This window comes from Bos mutus, chromosome 18 (assembly GCF_027580195.1).
Source record: "Bos mutus isolate GX-2022 chromosome 18, NWIPB_WYAK_1.1, whole genome shotgun sequence".
NCBI classification, from domain to species: Eukaryota; Metazoa; Chordata; class Mammalia; order Artiodactyla; family Bovidae; genus Bos; species Bos mutus.
The window spans coordinates 4,308,166-4,327,929 of NC_091634.1; the positions used below are offsets into that span (position 1 = coordinate 4,308,166).

The following is a 19,764-nucleotide window of genomic DNA, read 5'->3' on the forward strand; positions in this document are numbered from 1 at the left end:
GCTCCTCTGGGGTCGGGACCCGCCCCCAGCCCCTCCTCCTCGGGCAGCCTTCCTCCTCCCGCCCCTCGTCCCCTTAAAATACCCGGGGTCCCTATGGCAACGGGCGCGGGCGACAGGTGCGGGTGTTATTTACGGGTCGAGCCCGAAATAGCCGGCGAGGGTGCAGGGGGCGGCGGATGGGGGCGAGGCCTGGAGTGCGCGGAGCGGCCGGGCCGGCGGGCGGCGGCGCGCGGAGCCGGCGGTTCGGAGGCCTCGCGGAGCTGGGGGCGGCGCGGCGCGGAGGCAGGAGAGCCCGCGGGGTCCCTGCCCGGGAGCCGGGGGTGGGAAGCCCTAGGGAGGCGCCCGGCCTGGAGCGGGCCCGGCCCGGCCAGCCCTGGGAGCCCGGGGGAGGGGAGGCGAGCGATCGCAAAGGGACACCCAGTCAGTTCCGGGCCCCAGCCGCCCTTCGAACCGCGGCGGGACGTGGTCCCCACTTCCTGAGCCGCGGTGCGGACCACAGCCCCTTCATCTGGGCCCCAGTGCGGACCCCAGGCCCCCCTCCCGAGTCTCGGGGTGAGAGGTATCCCTCAGGCCCCTTCTCTGGGCCCCACGGTCCCCTCAGCCCCTGGTCCCCTCGCAGCCCCGGACAGACCTTCTCCGCTGTCCTCTCTGAATGGCCAGGGAGAACACCCCCGCCCCCCACTTTCCGGAATTCCAGCTGGTCCCCAGCTTCCTTGCTTTGAACCCCAGTCAGGACTTTGCTGATCTCTCTCTGTTAAAGCTGGGGGGGTTCCTACTGCCTCTCTGAGACCCAGAAGTAATTCTAACTTCCCCTTCGGAACCCCCTGCACCCCAGTTTTTCCTCTTCTGAACCCCAGACGGGATCCATCTCCTTCTCAGACTCTGAGCCCAAAAGAAGCCAGGAAGCATCCCCCACCCTACACACACACACACACACACACACACAGGAGGACCTCAGCTCCCCTTCCTGAGGACCCCAAACTCTGAGCCTTAGGGGGAAGCTCGGATCCTTCCCCCCGCCCCAGGAAACACAGTTTCCCTGTGGAAACACAGATTCCTCCCAGTGGGGACCCCAGAGCAGCCCCTCAGAGCTTCCGCAGACCCTCAGTTCCTCCTTCTGTAGCCCTCCCACCCCCGCTCCAGGGTACCCAGGTTCTAGCCCTGAGGCTGGGGTAACTTTGTTTTTCTCCGGTCCCATCTTCTTTGCTGAGCTCCTCTGGGTACCCGCCCCCCCTCCACCCCCCCTCCACCCCCCGCCCCCGGGAGTCTCAGAGGCTTCTCAGCTCAGGATCTAGTATTTTCTCGGTATAGTATATTGTCTAGTATATTAAGCCCCAGAGGTGACCTCGACTTCCCCATCTGAGGTTCCTGGGGGACTCAGACCTCCCTTTTCCGAGCCCCTCACCCCGGCTGCCAGACCCCAGGCGGGCCCCCCAACCTCCCCTTCAGGAGCCCGCCTCAGCTCTGCCCTCTCGGCCCCTGAGCCCCACCGCCCGCCAGGCGCGATGATGATGTGGTCCAACTTCTTCCTGCAAGAGGAGAACCGCCGGCGGGGGGCCGCGGCCCGGCGGCGGGCTCTTGGGCAGCCCAAGGCCCAGATGACCCCGGAGCGCGAGGGCAAGATCAAGCTGGCGCTGCTGCTGACCTCCGTGGGCGCCACGCTGGCCGTGCTGGCCGTCGGCACCGAGTTCTGGGTGGAGCTCAACACCTACCGGGACAACGGCAGCGCCGTCTGCGACGCGGCGCACCTGGGCCTCTGGAAGATGTGCACCAAACGACTGTGGCAGGCGGACGTGCCCGCGGGCAGAGACACCTGCGGGCCCGCCGAGCTGCCCGGAGGTGAGGCCGGCGCCCGCCCCCGCGCGGGGGCTGGGACCCCCGCAAGCCGCCGAGAGGCGGCTGTCTGAGAAAGCCGAGCCCCAGAGAGAGCCTGCCCCCCGCCCCAGGAGAGCGAGCTGGCACCCTCAGAATGCGCCCCCTACCCTGCCAACCTCAGCCTGTGCTCCCGGGAATAACTGCCCCAGGCGCACACCGTGCGGAGAGGGAGTCTGTATCCCCAAACTAGCCTGAGTCCCCAGGCCAGCCCCAGACTATTCCAGGACCTCCAAAACTCCAGACCCCCAGCACAACCCGTGATCCCAGTCATTTGTGTGCCCCTGGACCAGTCTGTACCCCCAGAGAACCCATAAGACAGATAGAAAGGTAGATAATAGTCGTGTCTGACTCTTTGCGACCCCATGGACTGTAGCCCACCAGGCTCCTCTGTCCCTGGGATTTTCAAGGCAAGAATACTGGAGTGGGTTGCCATGCCCTCCTCCAGGGGATCTTCCCCACCCAGGGATCCAATCCAGCTCTCCTGGATTACAGGCAGATTCTTTACTGTCAGATCCACTAGGGAAGCCCCAGAGAGCCCGTGTCCCTAGAGAAAGCTTGTGTCTCTGCTCACAGCCTGGGGCATGAGACCCAGATGGTGACTCTGGACACAGTTGGTGCCTCAGACAGTCTGGTCCCCGCAGAAACGCCCCCCGCCCCCCTGAGACGGCCTGCTCCCTTAGAGAAAGACTCTGGGTTCCTGGTGTCAGCTTGCTCTTCCCACTCTGGAGACAGCCTGCGGCCCGACCCTGCAGGCCCTGGGGAGATAGCCCGCCTTGACGCCTACCCCAGAGTACAATCTGCTGTTCCCTCCTACCGAGTCCACCAAAACAGAGCTCTCAGGAGACACCTCCCACATCCCAGGGCAGCCCTCCTGCTTCCTGGGAAATCTTCTTTCCCTCCCCGTTTCACCTCACATCCTCAGACTGGACACTCCAGCCCCCCTCACTGTCTCTTCCAGACACCCCCACAGCCCTCAATTTCCCACAGAGTGGCTCTTTCACCCCCAGCCCTGCCAGAGAGCTCTCCCATACCTCTCACTCTCCCAGACGGGACATGCCATGCCCTAAACTTATACCAGTGGGACACCCTATACCCCCTGGGAACAGATGAGATCTCACTCCACCTCTACTGACCCAAGGAAACTATCTGACACCCCTCAGAGCCCATTTAGGATGTCGCATGCTTGATCGCCTGCATGGCATCGCCAACCCTCCTCTTTCCTCTCCAAAGGATGTCTTATTATCTCGTGTGTGTGTTCCATTGCTTCAGTTGTGTTCAACTCTTTGCAACCCTATGGACTGTAGCCTGCCAGACCCCTTTGTCCATGGAATTCTCCAGGCCAGAATACTGGAGTGGGTTGCCATCCCCTTCTCCAGGGGATATTCCTGACCCACGGATCGAACCCAGGTCTCCCGCATTGCAGGCAGATTCTTTACACACACCCTTGATAGCAAAATGGGGTGCCACGTGCCCTTGATCTGAGATACCCACCCACTCAGTGTGCAGATGGGCTCATGCTCACCCCTCAGAGCCTCAAGCAGATGTTCCCAAATTTTTGAGAAATGGGATGCTCTGGTGAAAAAAAAAAAGTGTTAGATATTGTAAATTAAGTATGCTCTAATAAAAAATTTTAATAAAGATAAAGTCAGAAATATATATTAGATGCTTATGTAGTGCCTGGCTCGGTCCTAAGTATTTCATCTGCATTAACTTATCAATCTTCATAGCAACCCTGTAAGTAGTTATTATCATCCTCAAAACGGAGAGCAAAAAGTGTGTATAAATGGATCCGGACTTCCGTGGTGGTCCAGTGGTTAAGAATCCACACTGCCAATGCAGGGGGCATGGGTTCCGTTCCTGTTTGGGGAACTAAGATCCCACACGCCACTGTAATGCGGCCAAAAAAGAAATTAAAGTTAAGTATATGCAATTTGAAAAGAACTGAAGTTTTTTAAAAAGAGAGAGAGAGAAAGAAATATGAATGGCTCTGTCTAAGCACCCAGGCTAGTCACATGGGGCTTGAACCCTGGTCATCTGGTTCTTAACAACTACAATATACTGCATCTCATTAGTCTATAAATATGCCCCAGAGGTCCTCACTGCACTGGACGAGATGTCCCATGTCCTCTAACTGCATACTCTGGGGTCCTTCATATCCCTTGATGTCTCTCTAATGATCAGAAAGGGCTTCAACTTTCTTAAAGGACCATCCCCATCAGCCCACAGTCCTGACCCTTCAAAAGACATCTCCCAGCTTTCAAGGTTTCAGAAATATCTCACCCATCTCATGGCCCATAAAAGGACATCCCCAAGCAGGGGTGACCCATATCCCACTCTTTTTCCAAATGAGATATACCACATCCTCTGAGATAAGAGACAAGATAACCTAAATCATTAGCAGCCAAAACGGGGTGCCAGATACCACACACTCTCTCGGAAAGATGTACCACCCCCTCTCACTCTCTAGATGAGACTTTCCATTTCCCTTTCAGAGGAAGACTGCGTTTCTCCCCCAGCCACTACAGACAGCATCCTCGCCCTTTGCTCTGCTGCACGAAGCATCTTTTGCTTCTTACTGCTGCAGAATCAGGACTCACTGCCCCTGCCGGGATACGTCATGCTCTTCTCCTTCCTTCCGAATACCAGGTGGAGTGTCCACATCCCCTCACCTGACTCAGGAGCTTACCTCTTGTCCTTCAGCATCCCTCTTCACTTTGGAAAGTTCCTTACCACTTCCCAAGACCACCTGACCTCTCTTCTGTCTCCTTTCCCCCTCTTATTCACAACTTCTCTCCTCCCCTTTCATCATCCTCAGTTTCCCCATCTGTGGAATGAGAAAGCTGATTCTAGGTGTGTTCTATGGGAAATTCTGGCTTTAAAATGCAGTTTAGAAAGCATCTTTTTCCCCCCTGAAGTGTGGGGTTCCTTAAACTTCAAGTACACAGCGTTAGATGAATCATAACTTTTCAGCTTGTGTCACAAAATCATTACCAGCCTTAGCTGGTTCTTTCTTGTGCATTATTTTACATTCTTTAAAAAAAAAAAAACCTCCTAATTCATCTCTTTAATGCATTGGATGTATGTTTTAACTTGGAAAATATATAGTGTTATTTTTATATATGTATTTTAATTTACATAAATGATATCATGCTCTAGATTTTTTTCCTATTTGTGATTTTTTTTTCCTCAATGCTGTGTTTCTCAAATCTCTCCAGTCTAGTTTCTGTTATTCTAGTTCGTGGCTACTGTGTGCTGCAGAGGCTTGCCTGGGAAGCATCCATCACATTTACTTGTCTATTCCCATAGATATGGGCACCAGGTTGATTATTCTGACTCCATGTTTTTATAAACAGTGTTGCAATGAACATCAGGCAATACATAGATTTTCCTGCATGTGGTTTTTTTCTGGATGTATACCCAGGAGTAAAATTGCTGGGTTATAGGGTATAAACATACTTCATTTCATAAAGTACTCCAGAGTGCTTTCCAAAAAAGACTAGTACCTGTTATACCCCCGGAGGTTTCCTCTTATCCTTCCAAGTGCTTAATATTATCCTTTTAATATTTCCCAATCTAATTGATCTAAAGTGGTGTCTCACTGCTGATTTAAGTTGCATTTCTTTGATCCCTGGTGAGATGGAGCATCTCTTTATGTTCTTGTGAGTAATCCGGGCTTCTTCTCCTATGAACTGACTATTCATCTCCTTTGCCCATTTTTCAACTGGGTTATCTCTCTTTTCTTGATGATCAGCAGGAGTTCTTTGTGTAGACAGGAGCCCTTTCTGAGATAAAGAATCTCTTCTGAACGTGTTAACCTTCTGCCTGGATCTTGGTGTGCTCTGTTGAATAAAGCGGTTATCCGTTTCTAATCTCATTTGACCCTAAACAAGTCCATATGACAGAGTCAGGGAAGAGACTATTAACTCACTTTATAGAGGAAGAGTCAGAAGCTCAGAAAGGTCAATAGCCCTCTCACGGCCACAGATCTGGACTTCTCAGCTCTGGATTGGAGTCTCAGCTCCTTGATAGCTGTGTGATAGCAGGTGGTTTTCCTTTTCTGGACATCATTTCTCTCTGTTTATCAGGGATGCTAATGTCATATTTCTGGGTTATTGTGAGCTATGCTAAATGTCCAGCCCTGAGCTTACACTAGGGATCTCCATGTCATTACCTCTCTTTTTCTCTCCCCTGCTCCTCCTACAGAAGCAAATTGCACTTATTTTAAATTCTTCACCACGGGAGAGAATGCACACATCTTCCAGAGAACCACGAAGAAAGGTAAGAACATTTCACCCGGCAGAGGGGATGGGATGACCACGCCAAAGGAATTCTTTCTTTTTAAATTGACAGAGTTTGTTTACAATACTGTGTTGGTTTCAGGGGTGCAGCAAAATGATTCCATTATTTTTTCAGATGATATTCCCTTATTTATTAGCAGGTACTGATTATACTTCTCCATGCTAGACAATAAGTCCTTGTTGGTTGTCTACTTTATGTACAGTAGTTTGTATCTGTTAGTACCCAAGGAGTTCTTGATAGCATCATGCTCTTCTCTGCTTTGCTGCAGGATAGGCACAAGCTCCTAAGTCTTGGGAGGTCTCACCTTTGGGGAGAGGTGATTCTTCAGGGCCCTCTGTCCAGTGTCCCTGCCCCAGGTGTGTTATTTTGGGCAAGTCCCAGCCCCTCTCTGTGGGTAGTACAATAACATCTCACAAGTGTGCGTTTCCCACATGCTAAGCACAGCCCTGAGAGCTTCATTTATAAGACTTCCAGTCCTTTCCATGACTCTGCAGGGCAGGGCCTTTATCTTAATCTACCAGATGAGAAAACGGAAGCCCATAAATGGTTTCTTTCCCCAGAAAGTGGCAGAGAGGCATAATTTAAACCCAAATAATTCCGACTCCAACTCAGCGCTCTTCTATAAACCATGCTGTGAAAATGGAAATGTTTCTGAATCTACACCAACCAGTATGGCAGCCACTGACCAGATGTGGCTGGCGCGACTAAGACACTGAGTTTTCAATTTCATTGCATTTAAATCCATTTCAAATGAAAACACCATCTGTGGGTAGTGGCTGCATACTAAACAATGAAACTCTTAAGACTTTACCCTTTCTACCCTAACACAGTTTCTCCACCACCCCAGTACCTTGGTATCCTCGCCAGTAAAGGAACTGTGATCATGTCATCAGCCTTATCTAGTCTTTATAAGGATTTAATGAGATGGGGCAGCTAAAACATAGTGTGGTGCCTGACACATAGTAGGCCCTCATTAAACAGTGGTTTCCTGTCTTCTCCGCTCCTTTCTTCCTTACCTTGGTGCTAAGTGGGCTTGGGCAAATCATTGTGCACCCCCGCCCCAGGATAGTAAAATACCCTCAGGGCACGGCTATGGACCAAGTGCTGTGAGCCACGCTGGGCACTGGGCACATTACACGTGTCATTTCTAATCCTCACAGCAGACCAAATAGGGACTTTCGTCTTGATTTTTCTAGAAGAGGAAAGTGAGGCTCAGAGAAGTTCAGTGGCTTTAGCAGAACCTTCCAGCTAGAAAGTAGCTAGGGAGAATTCCAACTTGGATCATCCCGCTGTAATGTACGGCCTTCTCTGTTGTCTCCCCCCCACACACACACACACAACCCACTGCCTCAGTTTCTCCACTAGTAAACAAACAGTGACAGATCATAAATGATGATTGGTAGTTCCCATCTCCTTCTAATCCTGGCTCTGCCCATTCTTGGCTCTTTGACCTTAGGCAAATAACTGACCCTTTCTGAGTCTTAGTTCCTTGAACAGTATAAGTAAAATATTGGACTGGATGATCTGCTACTTGAAAATTCTTCTCTAGTCCTGAATCTTTCATATTCCTGGTTCTGAGTCCCTGTAGGGGAGTTCTCTCCACTTCCTACATCCAGCGTTCTCTATTTCCCCTTCCCCTCCTCACAGAGGTGAATCAGGCAGCTGCAGTGATAGCAGTGCTAGGCTTGGCAGTTATGGCCCTGGGGTGCCTCTGTATCATCATGGTGCTCAGCAAAGGTGCAGAGTTCCTGCTCCGGGTTGGAGCCGTCTGCTTTGGCCTCTCAGGTGAGGGTTGAGGGCCTGTAGACCAAGGACACTGCATGTTAGGAGATCTGGATTTCAACCTCTCTCGCATGCTGGGAGGTTGGGTCTTCAAGCCCTGTTGCATGGTGGAAAGTCGGGTCTCCAAGCACCATTGCATGCTGGGAGGTTGGGTCTTAAAGCCCTGTTGCATGCTGGGAAGTTGTGTTTCCAAGCACTGTTGCATGCTGAGAGGTTGAGGGAGGTCTCTGAGCACTGTTGCATGTTGAGAGATCAGGTCTCCAAGCACTGTTGTGTGCTAGGAGTTGACAGAAGCTCAAGTGCTATAGAACTCTCAGAGATGGAAGAGTTCTAAGTTCTGCTGCTGAATCAAACACTTTTTTAGATTGGAATCTAGGGTCTCCAAGCACTGTTGCCTGCTCACAGGGTGAGGGAGAGCCCCATGAGCTGTTGCATGCTGGGAGGTTGAAGAAGTTCTCTAAGCACTGGTTGCATTCTGGGAAGCACAAGGGCTATAGTAGTCTTAAATATGAGAAAATTCCAAGCGATGTTGTTGGCCAAGAATTGAAGGTTCTCTAGACACTCTTTCAAATTGGCACTTGGGGTCTGTAAGAACTGTTGCATTTTTGGAGTTGACAGTCCAAAAAGTCTGCATCTTGTGAAATGTAGCCCTCACTGGATCAGACGGTTTCTAAGGTGGATAGATAGGTCATTCATTATAAAAGTTTCATTTATCTTTCATGGATCTAATGAGCACCTACTGTGTTCCAGACATTAGGTGAAGGGCTGGAGATATAAGATTCATAAGACAGACACTGTGTCTGCCCTCATAAAGCCTAGATTCTGACAGAAATAGACAGTAACCTGTTCAAAGTAACCAATTCAACAACAATTAAACTATAGTTGTGATGAGGGTTATGATAAAGCATATAAGGGGTACACACTGGGGTGGGAGGTGTGTCAGGGAAAGTTTGAGAAAGTGGTATTCAAGCTAATAATCAAATGAGGAACAGGAATTACCCAGTGTGGTGTTGGCAGTAGCGGTGGCCATGTCGGTGGTGATCGTGTGGTGGTGGTGATGCTGGTAATGTGGTAATAGTGATATAAACAGGATATGTGAAGTCTGTGAAATATTTGGCAAGTTTGAGGAACAGAATGAAGATCAGAGCATAAAGCAGGGCAAAATTTGCACAAATGTACAAGGTAACCTTAATCCACAGATGAAGTAGAGGCTTGGTGAAAAATAAGGCAAGGGAGATACAAATGGTCAAGAGCACACTCAAATAGAAATGATTAATAATCACATTCTTTTAAAAAAATATTTATTCACTCACTGACTGTGTCAGGTGATAGTTGTGGCACCTGGGATCTTTTACTGCAGCTCACGGACACTCTAGGTGTGGCATTCAGGCTAAGCTGCTCTGCAGCAATGGGGTCTTAGTTCCCCAACCGAGAATCAAATCCATATCCCCTGCATTGCAAGGCAGACAACCAGGGAAGTCCCAATAATCACATTCTTATTATTGGTTTGTGCCTTAGAGAGCTTCCTAAATAAAGGGGAGAAAGTCAGTCACTCCCTTTCCTCGGTTTCATTGGGGAGAAAGTCACTCCCTTTCCTCTGTTCCGTTTATCCATTAGTTCACTTAAATCACTGCTATGCACACAGACCCATTACACTATGCATAGGTGTGAACATGCGTGTCATAGGAAGACTATAGAAGACAGAAAGGTGAAGGAAGTTATCATCTGGCTAAGGACATAGAAATGATACAAATTATCACACAGTTATAAATGGCAGTAAGTGCCCAAGAAAAAGTAGAGTCCTGTGAGAGTGCCTAATGAGGGCACTTGATTTAAAGCAGAGTTAGAGAAGGCGTCTTGGAGGAGGTGACACTTACCATGTCAAATTATGGGTAACCAAGCTAGAAAAACGTTTGGTGAATTTCAGGTCCTGAAAGACAGCCAGTGAGGTTGGAGCATGGAGAGTGAGGATAACTGGTGTAAAAGACAAACCAGGAGGGATTTCCCTGGTGGTCCAGTGGTTAAGATTCCATAATCCCAATGCGGGTGACTGGGGTCTGGTCTCTGGTCAGGGAACTGGATCCCATGAGCCACAGCTAAGGTTTCACGTGCCACAACTAAAGAGCCCATATGCTGCAATTGAAGACCCAGCATAGGCAAGTGACCATTAAGAGATGAGTGATCTTGGGGAAATTGCTCTCCTTCTCTGAGTTTAAATTTCATATTTATGAACTCATGCATTCAAGTATCTATTTGTCAAGTACCTATCCTATCCATCCACCCATCTTTACACTGATCCCTCAATCAGCTCCCTCCCCACTGCTTTTTCTTCCTTCCTTTTTTCCCCATTTTTCTGTTTCTCCTTCCATTCATATATTCATCTATCTGTCCATCCACCCATTCATTCAATGATACAGTGTGTCTTTAATATCTAGTAAGTGCTGGATGCTGTGTTAGGTACTACTGGGGACAGAATGAAGACCAGATTAAGATGATTTCTGCTGTCATGGAATTTTTAGCTTGGTAGGAATTTGGTGTTGGTGTTATTATTGAACTCATGCCTGTGTTATTCCTGAGGGTGCCATGAAAGTGACGGACATTAAAGTGTTTTATGAAAGTTTCGGGCACAAAATGCTCTGCAGATTGTACAACCAAATGAAAGTGAAGGGTAGATTTGACTCCGTAATTATTTTTCTTATACTGGATGTCGGGGCAGGTGGGGGTTTCGAGGTCTCCCTAGACGTCAAACATGTTCAGGTTATATTGTTTTTCTCCATAAAGTGTATGTGTCAGGTGTCCTCTGTTTTAGGGATATGAAACAAACAAGTTCCTGGCCCTCACAGGTTTCTACTCTATTGGGAGAGATAGAAACCAGGCAAATAAATAACACTCATATAAATTAATGTATATTAATAATTACCAATTGTGATTAATGCTATAAATGAAAAGTAAAGTGTATAATGGAAACCTGTAACTGGGTGGACCCAACAGAGACTTAAGTGACAGTGGTCAGGGAAGGCTTCTCGGAAGAAATGTAACTTAAGTAGGGATGTAGAGAATGAGCATGTGTCATGTAGGCTTAGGGAGGGGAAGCAGTTATTCCAAGCACCATAAAGGTCTCCAGGCTTGAACAAATTGGGTGCATTCAAGTCCTGAAAGAAATCTTACACCATGCCGCTGTAGGGCGGGAAGTGCAGCTCGAGAGGAGGCTGAAGAAGTAGGCCGGGTCCGGGTCCCATGTACCCCTCTAGGTCATATGAGAGAGGCATTGCTTCTGCCCGGAGCCACTACCCCTGAGTTCTGTGCACGGCAGGCTTCTTTTCGTCCATCTGGGTCTCAGCTCCAGTGGCTGTTCTGATGACGCCATCTCGAGCCTCAGCCCCCGCCCCTTCCCATCACTCTGTTTTTATCTCCTTCCTAGCCTGCATCACTGTCTGAAATTACCCCATCTTCTCATGTGTTTACTTTGAGAGTCACAGCCTGGCTGCCCACAGGCCAGCAACAGCCCATAAATGTACTTTGTTTGGCAGGCAGTGTATAGAGGTTTCTCTGAGCCAATATTTAAACTCACCCAATATTTTGGGTGAATGCCCCCCAAGAAACAATAATCAGTTTTCAAAATTCCAGCTGTTCTTAGAAAACCAGAAAATCTAGTCCGTTAAGCCCCTGCTTCTGATGAGCTGCCCTTGGCTGAAGCTGGGTCTGGGCCACCCTTTGTCACTGTCCCCACCACACCTGCCTGCTCATCTGTTTGTACTTTCTCATTGTCCCCTGGAGGCCTCTGAGTTTTGCAAGCCTGGGTTTATTTGTTTACCATCTGTCTTCTCCAACTAGAACATAGGTTCTGTGAGGGTCTTTGTTGGTCTTGTTCCTTTCTTTTTTCTTTTTTTAATCAAATCACATTACAACTTGCCTGATTGTTTTTTCATTTTGTAATCTGCCATCACTCTTTTTTCTTGTCAGTTTCATTGGCATATGAGTGACAAGTATCAATTGTGTGCATAAATACATGTACACACCTACATATATACATATACACATATATGGGCTTCCATGATGGCTCAGACAGTAAAGAATCTGCCTACAATGCCAGAGACATGGGTTCAATCCCTGGGTCAGGAAGATCCCCTGGAGGAGGGCATGGCAATCCACTGGAGTCTTGCCTGGAGAATCCCACGGACAGAGGAGTCTGGTGGGCTACAGTCCAAGGGGTTGCAAAGAGTCAGACACGGCTGAGCACACGACACGGCACATACATACACATACACACTGTTGTATATAAGGTGTACACTTGATGTTGTTGGGTTTTCGTTTGTTCGTTTTGGTTTTTGGCCACACTGTGTGACTTGCAGGATCTCTCCGTTCCCTGACCAGGGATTGAACCTGGGCCACGGCAGTGGAAGCGCCAAGTTCTCACCACCACGCCACCAAGGAACTCCCCTACCACTCGATGTTTTGATATGTTTTGATACACATCATAAAATGGTCATGACAATCAAACTAGCTGACACATTCATGACCTCATATACTAATCTTTTTTTTTTTTTTTGGTAGCAAGAACATTTAAGATCTACTCTCTTAGCAAGTTTACGTATATGGTATATTAACTATAATCACCATGTGCAGTGCTTAGTCGCTCAGTCATGTCTGACTCTTTGCAACCCCATGGACTATACGGTCCTTGGAATTTTCCAGGCCAGAATACTGGAGTGGGTAGCCTTTCCCTTCTCTGGGAGATCTTCCCAACCCAGGGATCGAACTCAGTCTCCCGCATTGCAGGCGGATTCTTTACCATCTGAGCCACCAGGGAAGCCTGTGGTCACCATACTGTACAGCAGACCTCCAGAACTGATTCTTCTTGCAGCTGGACGTCTGTACCCTCTGATTAGCATCTCCTCATTTCCCCGTCCCCTCAGTCCCTGGCAACCACCATTCTGCTCTCTGCGTCAGTGCCTTCAACTAAGTTAGATTCCATCATCACTCTTTACTAAAGTCTTGATGGAGTCTCTCTTTTTATTTTTTATTTTTTTAAATTATTTTTGTTTATTTGTTGCTAAGTCGTGTCTGACTCTTTTGTGACCCCATGGACTGTAGCCTGCCAGGTTCCTGTATCCATGGGATTTCCCAGGCAAGAATACTGGAGTGGGTTGCCATTTCCTTCTCCAGGAGTCTCTCTTTTTAAAAATTGTTTTTACTCGTTTATTTGGCAAAAGGAGAAGGGGGCAGTAGAGGATAAGATGGTTGGATGGCATCACCAATTCAATGGACATGAATTTGAGCAAGCTCCAGGAGATAGTGAAGGACAGGGGAGCCTGGTGTGCTGCAGTCCACGGGGTCGCAAAGAATCGGACACGACTTGGCAGCTGAACAACAATGACAACATTTATTGGCTGTGACAGGTCTTAGCTGCAGCATGTGGGATCCAGTTTCCTAACCAGGAATCCAATTCCAGGCACCCTGCACTGGGAGCGTGGAGTCTTAACCACTGGACCACCGGGGAAGTCCCTTGATGGAGTCTTAATTTGCCTTTTGTGATTCTTGATTCCTTGGTTTGCTTTATTCTTTTTTTTTTTTTTTAAGCAGTGAAAGACACATAAAAGTTACCATTTGAACCCTTTTTTTAAAACACCTTTATTTTATATTTTGACCATGCAATGTAGCATGCAGGATCTTATTTCTCTGACCAGGGATCAAACCCATGCCCCCTGCATTGAAAGCATGAGTCTTAACTATTGAACTACCAGGGAACCCCACACCGTTTTAAGTGCCCCCTTCTGTGGAGAAGGAAATGGCAACCCACTTCAGTATTCTTGCCTGGAGAATCCCATGGACGGAGGAGCTTGGTGGGCTACAGTCCATGGGATGGCAAAGAGTCGGACACGACTGAGTAACTTCACTTCACTTTCACTTTCTGTGGCATTAAGTTCATTCACACAGTCCTGCAACCATCCCCACCACCCATCTCCAGCACTTTAACGTCTTCTCCAGTTAAAACTCTCTCCCCATTAAACACCAACTCTCTGCTCACCCTTTCTCTCTCCCGGCACCCACCTTTTACCCTGTCTCTGTGAATTTGGGTCTTGTTCTTTCTCTCCGGCTTCCAAAACTGTGCTTGCTGTAGAGCAAGTGCTTAGTAAGTGATCGTTGAAGGGGTGCTAGTGAAACCAAGAAATATGTCTCGGGTGGGGGGGCACTGGGAGGCTCCAGTCCTTGATATCTCAGCACAGAAGGAATTCAGTGAGAAGCAAAGTGATGGATAAGAAGTGATCTATTAGAATAGCACGCTTGTAAGTGGGCAGGTGAGAGGGTGCCGTGCTGAGAACTTAGTGGGCTGCAGTTTTATAAACAAGAGAAAAGTGAGGAGGGAAAGAGAATCCCCTGCTTTCTTCTTAAGCCCACATCCAGCTTCCATCATCAGCAACTCCTCCATGTCAGGCAGGGAGTTTTCTTGTCCCTACATACATGGTCAAACCCTGGGTCGGGATGATCCCCTGGAGGAGGGCATGGCAACCCTCTTCAGTGTTCTTGCCTGGAGAACCCCATGGACAGAGGAGCCTGGCAGGCTAGAGTCCATGGAGTTGCAAAGAGTCAGACACGACTGAGCGACTAACACACACACACACACACACACACACACGGTCAAGCTAGGACTGTCACAGTGCAATGGAAATGAGCAAAAAGGTGGTAACATAAAATAACTAAAATAAGGTAAATCCTCTCGGGTTTCAGCATAACGTCCCCTTTTCCTTATATTTCTGTTTTTAGTACACATGCCTGGAGAAGTGTGTCCTAGGGGTCAGTAGCTTACTGAGCCCACTGGCCAGGATGTGGGTCTCATGCCATCACTGTTTCTTTGTGTGAGGGCATGTCTCATGCTGCATGGGTTGACTGCTAAGCAAACCTGTTTGGTTTTGGCTCTGTGGTTAAGCAAACCTGCTTTTTTTTTTCTTTTTGGGCGTGCCATACAGCACCCAAGGATCTTAGTTCCCTGACCAGGGATTGAACCCCAGCTCCCTGCAGTGGCAACATGGAGTCCTAACCACTGGCTCGCCAAGGAATTCCCTGGCATGTCTTCTTGAATGGTTGTTAACTTACAGGGGTCTCCCGAACATTTTCCTTTACTCCTGACCCCTTGGCGGGATTACCTATTTAATCACCTCCTTTGTCCCTTCGCTCTGTCACTAAGAGGGGCCTCTCAGGTTTCCGGCTTGAGGAAGCATGTTTGGGGGGCTATATTGGGGTAGGTGCTCAGACCTCAGTGGGGGACCCCCCAGGGCCTAAGGACCACATCTGTTCTCTCCCCGCAGGCCTGCTGGTCCTCGTCAGCCTGGAGGTCTTCCGGCATTCCGTGAGAGCCTTGATGCAGAGGGTCAGCCCCGAGCCCCCCGTGGCCCCGGCCCTGACCTACGAGTACTCCTGGTCCCTGGGCTGTGGCGTGGGGGCCGGCCTGATCCTGATGCTGGGAGGTGGCTGCTTTCTGCTGCTTGCCCTGCCTCCTGGACCCTGGAGTCCCCTCTGTCCCAAGTGGGGCCAGAGGGCCCCCTAGCGCCACCGTCACCATCCCGTCGTGCGTTCTCTCAGCAACTTCCCAACGCCGCTCCGCCCTCCCCACCATCCCCTTTGCATCTTTCACCCGGTGCCCCAGAGAGACTGTGTTCTCTGAACTCTGGGGCCCACGCTGTTTGCACAAACCTGCCCCTCCCTCTCGTAAATACCTTTTTCCTCTGTAAATATGTTTTTCTTTTTTCTCTATGGCTGGATTTGGATTGCTTGGGGGTGGGGCGGGGAGAGGATTTTTTTGCAAACGAGGGTCCCCAGGGAAGACTGCTGGGGACCTGATGGGGTAACTAGCGGGTGGGGGTGGATGGGCGAGGTCAGGGGGTGCTAGGAGGGAGTTGGACCTTCTTGTTGCCCAGATTGGGTTGTATTCAGCTGTGGGAGAGACTTCTTTTGGGGAGAGCAGGGAGGGGAGAATCTGGGTCTGACCTGGCTGTGGTCTGATTTGGGATTAAAGGTTTGGAAATTTAACAGCTTTGGAGTCCGTTGTGATGTGGGTTGTGTATTGCAGGGTAGGGAAAAGGGGTCACCGTGCTCTTCAGAAAACCTCTGCCTGCTACTCGTCAGCCCCAAAGTCACGTGTCAATGAACCCACAGTGAGTGATGGAAAACCCAGTATGGAACACAGACATTGTTACGGGTTGAATGGGGTCCCTGCAGGAAGTATGTGTTGGGGTCCGAACCTCCAGGACCTCAGAATGTGACCTTGTTTGGAGATGGAGCCTTTGCGGAGGTGATCCAGTGAAAAGGGGGTCATTAGTCCGAGCCCTAGTCCTGTAGGTGCTTGTGCTCAGTCACTCAGTGCTGTCTGACTCTCTGCAAACCGGTGGCCCGTAGCCCGCCAGGCTCCTCCGTCCATGGGCTTCTCCAGGCAAGAATACTGGAGCGGGTGGCCATGCCCTCCTCCAGGGGCTCTTCCTGACACAGGATTGAACCCAAGTCTCTCGCATTGCAGGCAGGTTCTTTACCACTGAGCCTCCCGGAAAGTCTCCTGGTGTCCTCGTGTGGAGACGAGACTAAGACTCTGAGGGTGGACAGCAGGCAGGCGAGGTGAAGAGACGCAGGGAGAAGACCATCTCCAAGCCTAGGAGAGCTGCCTGTAAGAGACTCCCGCCTCAGCCCTGCAGACGCCCTGACCTCAGGCCTCCAGTCTCCAGCACCCTGAGACAGAGCATTTCAGGGTCTAAGCCCCCAGTGTGGGGGCTTTGTCAGGGCCACCCCAGCAAGCTGGCACACTTATCAGTGCCTGGCAGGGGGCTTCGGCTGTAACAAATGCCTACAAATGTACAAGTGGCTTTGGAAGTGGGTATGGGCAGCAGCTGGAGGCACTTTGAGGTGCATTCTAGAATCAGCCTAGATTGCCTCGACGAGACCATTAGTAGGAATACAACGTGAAAGGAATTCTGAGGAGGACTCGGGAAGAGGGGAAGAGAGCTATGGAGAAAGCATCCACCATCTCAGACAACACTCGGATCATCATGAGCGGAATGTTGGTGGAAGACGGTCCCCCACAGCTCTCAGGGAGCGGGCCAGGGTGTCACGTTCAAGCCCTTCAGCCCGAGGGCCCAGCCTCTTCCCGGGAGGACCAGTGTGCACCTTTCAACTCAGAAATCTCAACTCGAGCGAAGAATGAATTCTTCAATTGGGTAGGAATCGCTGAAGCTGAGCTCAGAGGCAAAGTCTCTTAAATTTAAGTTTAAAAATATTTAAATATGGAATATGTGCTGGCTTATGACTACAAATGTTTAAATATTGTGAGTGTGAGTGTCTTAAGTGCTTCTATATTTAAGAATAAATTATAATGTGATTATATATAATATATGTAATACATAAAACATTACATATAATTTATTTACTATAAGTTCAGTTAAATATATTAACAGTATATATTTTATATGTATGCTACTCCTACTGCTAAGTTGCTTCAGTCGTGTCCGACTCTGCGCGACCCCACAGACAGCAGCCCACCAGGCTCCCCTGTCCCTGGGATTCTCCAGGCAAGAACACTGGAGTGGGTTGCCATTTCCTTCTCCAATGCATGAAAGTGAAAAGTGAAAGTGAAGTCGCTCAGTCATGTCCGACCCTCAGTGACCTCATGGACTGCAGCCTACCAGGCTCCTCTGTCCATGAGATTTTCCAGGCAAGAGTACTGGAGTGGGTTGATCAGTCAGTTCAGTTCAGTCGCTCAGTCGTGTCCGACTCTTTGCGACCCCATGAATCGCAGCATGCCAGGCCTCCCTGTCCATCACAAACTCTCGGAGTTCACTCAGACTCAAGTCCATTTGAGTCAGTGATGCCATCCAGCCATCTCATCCTCTGTCATCCCCTTCTCTTCCTGCCCTCAATCCCTCCCAGCATCAGAGTCTTTTCCAATGAGTCAGCTCTTTGTATGAGGTGGCCAAAGTACTGGAGTTTCAGCTTCAGCATCATTCCCTCCAAAGAAATCCCAGGGCTGATCTTCAGAATGGACTGGAGTGGGTTGATAAATATATATAATTACAGAAACATTGTAAATTAAATATATTTAATATAAACAGAAAAATAATATAATATAATATAAAATTCTAACATAATATAAAATTATATACAATATATACCAGTATTATATATGATTATATCATAATAAGCAGATTGTTATATTAATATTATGGATATCATGACATATTTTACATTCATATAAATGTTTCTATAATTATAGATTATAAATACAATTATGTTATATAATCACATAATTATAACATTATAATTTTATAAATATATTAATATTCTGTCATATAAATAGAGCATTCAGAAGATACATATATGTAACAGTATTTCTACAACATAATGTATTATATAAATAATGTAATATATAACAGATGAATATATTACTTATATTTGTAATGTTATTGATACAATATAACCTATATACATATAATACCTATATATATGACATGATATGTATACGATGTAGTCTATACACATATAACACATATATGTACCATGATAATTATACTGCATAAGTCTTATAATGTTCATAATGTGGTTGACTTGTCCCAGGGTTGGAACCCGCTTCTTCAAGGAGATCGCTTGTCATCCGGGAGGGGCGGGGTAACACTTTCTGGACTAACTGCGGCTGCGCCCCACTCGGGGATAGTTCTCCGCATTCCTTATGCACTGAACTCAGCATCGTGCAAAGGGTACTGGGTGCAGAGCCGGGCAGGTGCCACCCCTTCTTATTGGAGGAGCAGCAGAAGCGCTGGGCTGTGGCCGAGAGTGGGGGCGCTGGGCCCCGACTGTCCGGTGTGGTTCCTGGCCCCTCTTTCACGGCTGGAACGGCTTGCTCACCCTCCGTGTCTCAGCTCCCGCACGCTTGTGTCCGTGTGTGTCTCCTAGAGTCCCTGTGAGGAGGGAACGCCGCAGTCATCCCTGCAAAGCCCCTGGAAGACCACCTGGCTCGGGGTCACAACTCCATCAGTCTTGCCATTACTACTATCTATCGAGTGGCACTTCGGCCGGGCATACAGTAGAGTAAAAAGGGACCCCTGTTGGGCTGACAGTCCAGCAATGGAAACAGATATTAATCACGTAATCACGCTAATGAATGTGTAATTATAAACTGAGATAAGTACTGGGAAAAAAGATCATGAATAGTTGGTTTTTTTTTTTCCCCCCTACTTGGTGATGTGCCCAGAGAGCTCAGGGAAGCCCAGAGAAGTCTGCCCTGAGGGCGGGGTCTTCAGGTCTCCCGGGGGAATGACTCTGTCCAGTGGGCTCTGCACCCTGCACCCTCTTCCCACCTGGGGTCTTTGTGGCTTTTCCAAAGTGAGAGAAGAAAATAGACGAATACCTGGAATCACATTATACTATGGGATAATTTATGAAACCGTTCACTTGCATCTCATCACCTCATATGCTTTGAAGTGAAGGAAAATAGAAGTTTCTTGAAGTCTACCACCTTTTCCGTCCTTTTTGTTTACACGTTGTTTGTATTGACTTTTTGGAACACAATTTCAAGCTTCCAGAGACGTTGCAAGAATCAAAATAGTGCATGTGTGTGTGCTCGGTCATGTGTGACTCTTTGGGACCCCACGGACCATAGCCCGCCAGGGTCTTCTGTCCATGGGATTCTCCAGGCAAGAACGCTGGAGTAAGTTACCGTTTTCTCCTCCAGGGGATCTCCTCGACCCAGGGACTGAACCTGCATCTCTTGCATCTCCTGCTTTAGCAGATGGATTCTTTACCACTGCACCGCCTGGGAAGCCCCTAGAG

The 19,764-nt window shown here is 48.7% G+C and overlaps 1 protein-coding gene across 2 annotated transcripts; it reads left to right on the forward strand.

Moving 5' to 3' along the window:
• The first annotated feature begins 212 nt into the window (after positions 1-212).
• Positions 213-15,704, forward strand: CACNG6 (calcium voltage-gated channel auxiliary subunit gamma 6). 2 transcript variants are annotated; one of them, XM_070387106.1, is made up of 4 exons: positions 213-1,839; positions 6,079-6,153; positions 7,822-7,959; positions 15,264-15,704. In XM_070387106.1, the coding sequence occupies exons 1-4, from the start codon at positions 1,506-1,508 to the stop codon at positions 15,500-15,502; spliced, it is 786 nt and encodes a 261-aa protein (XP_070243207.1). In that variant the 5' UTR covers positions 213-1,505; the 3' UTR covers positions 15,503-15,704. The 2 variants fall into 2 exon arrangements, with proteins under 2 accessions (XP_070243207.1, XP_070243208.1); XM_070387107.1 differs by lacking the exons at positions 6,079-6,153; positions 7,822-7,959.
• The last annotated feature ends 4,060 nt before the right edge of the window (positions 15,705-19,764 follow it).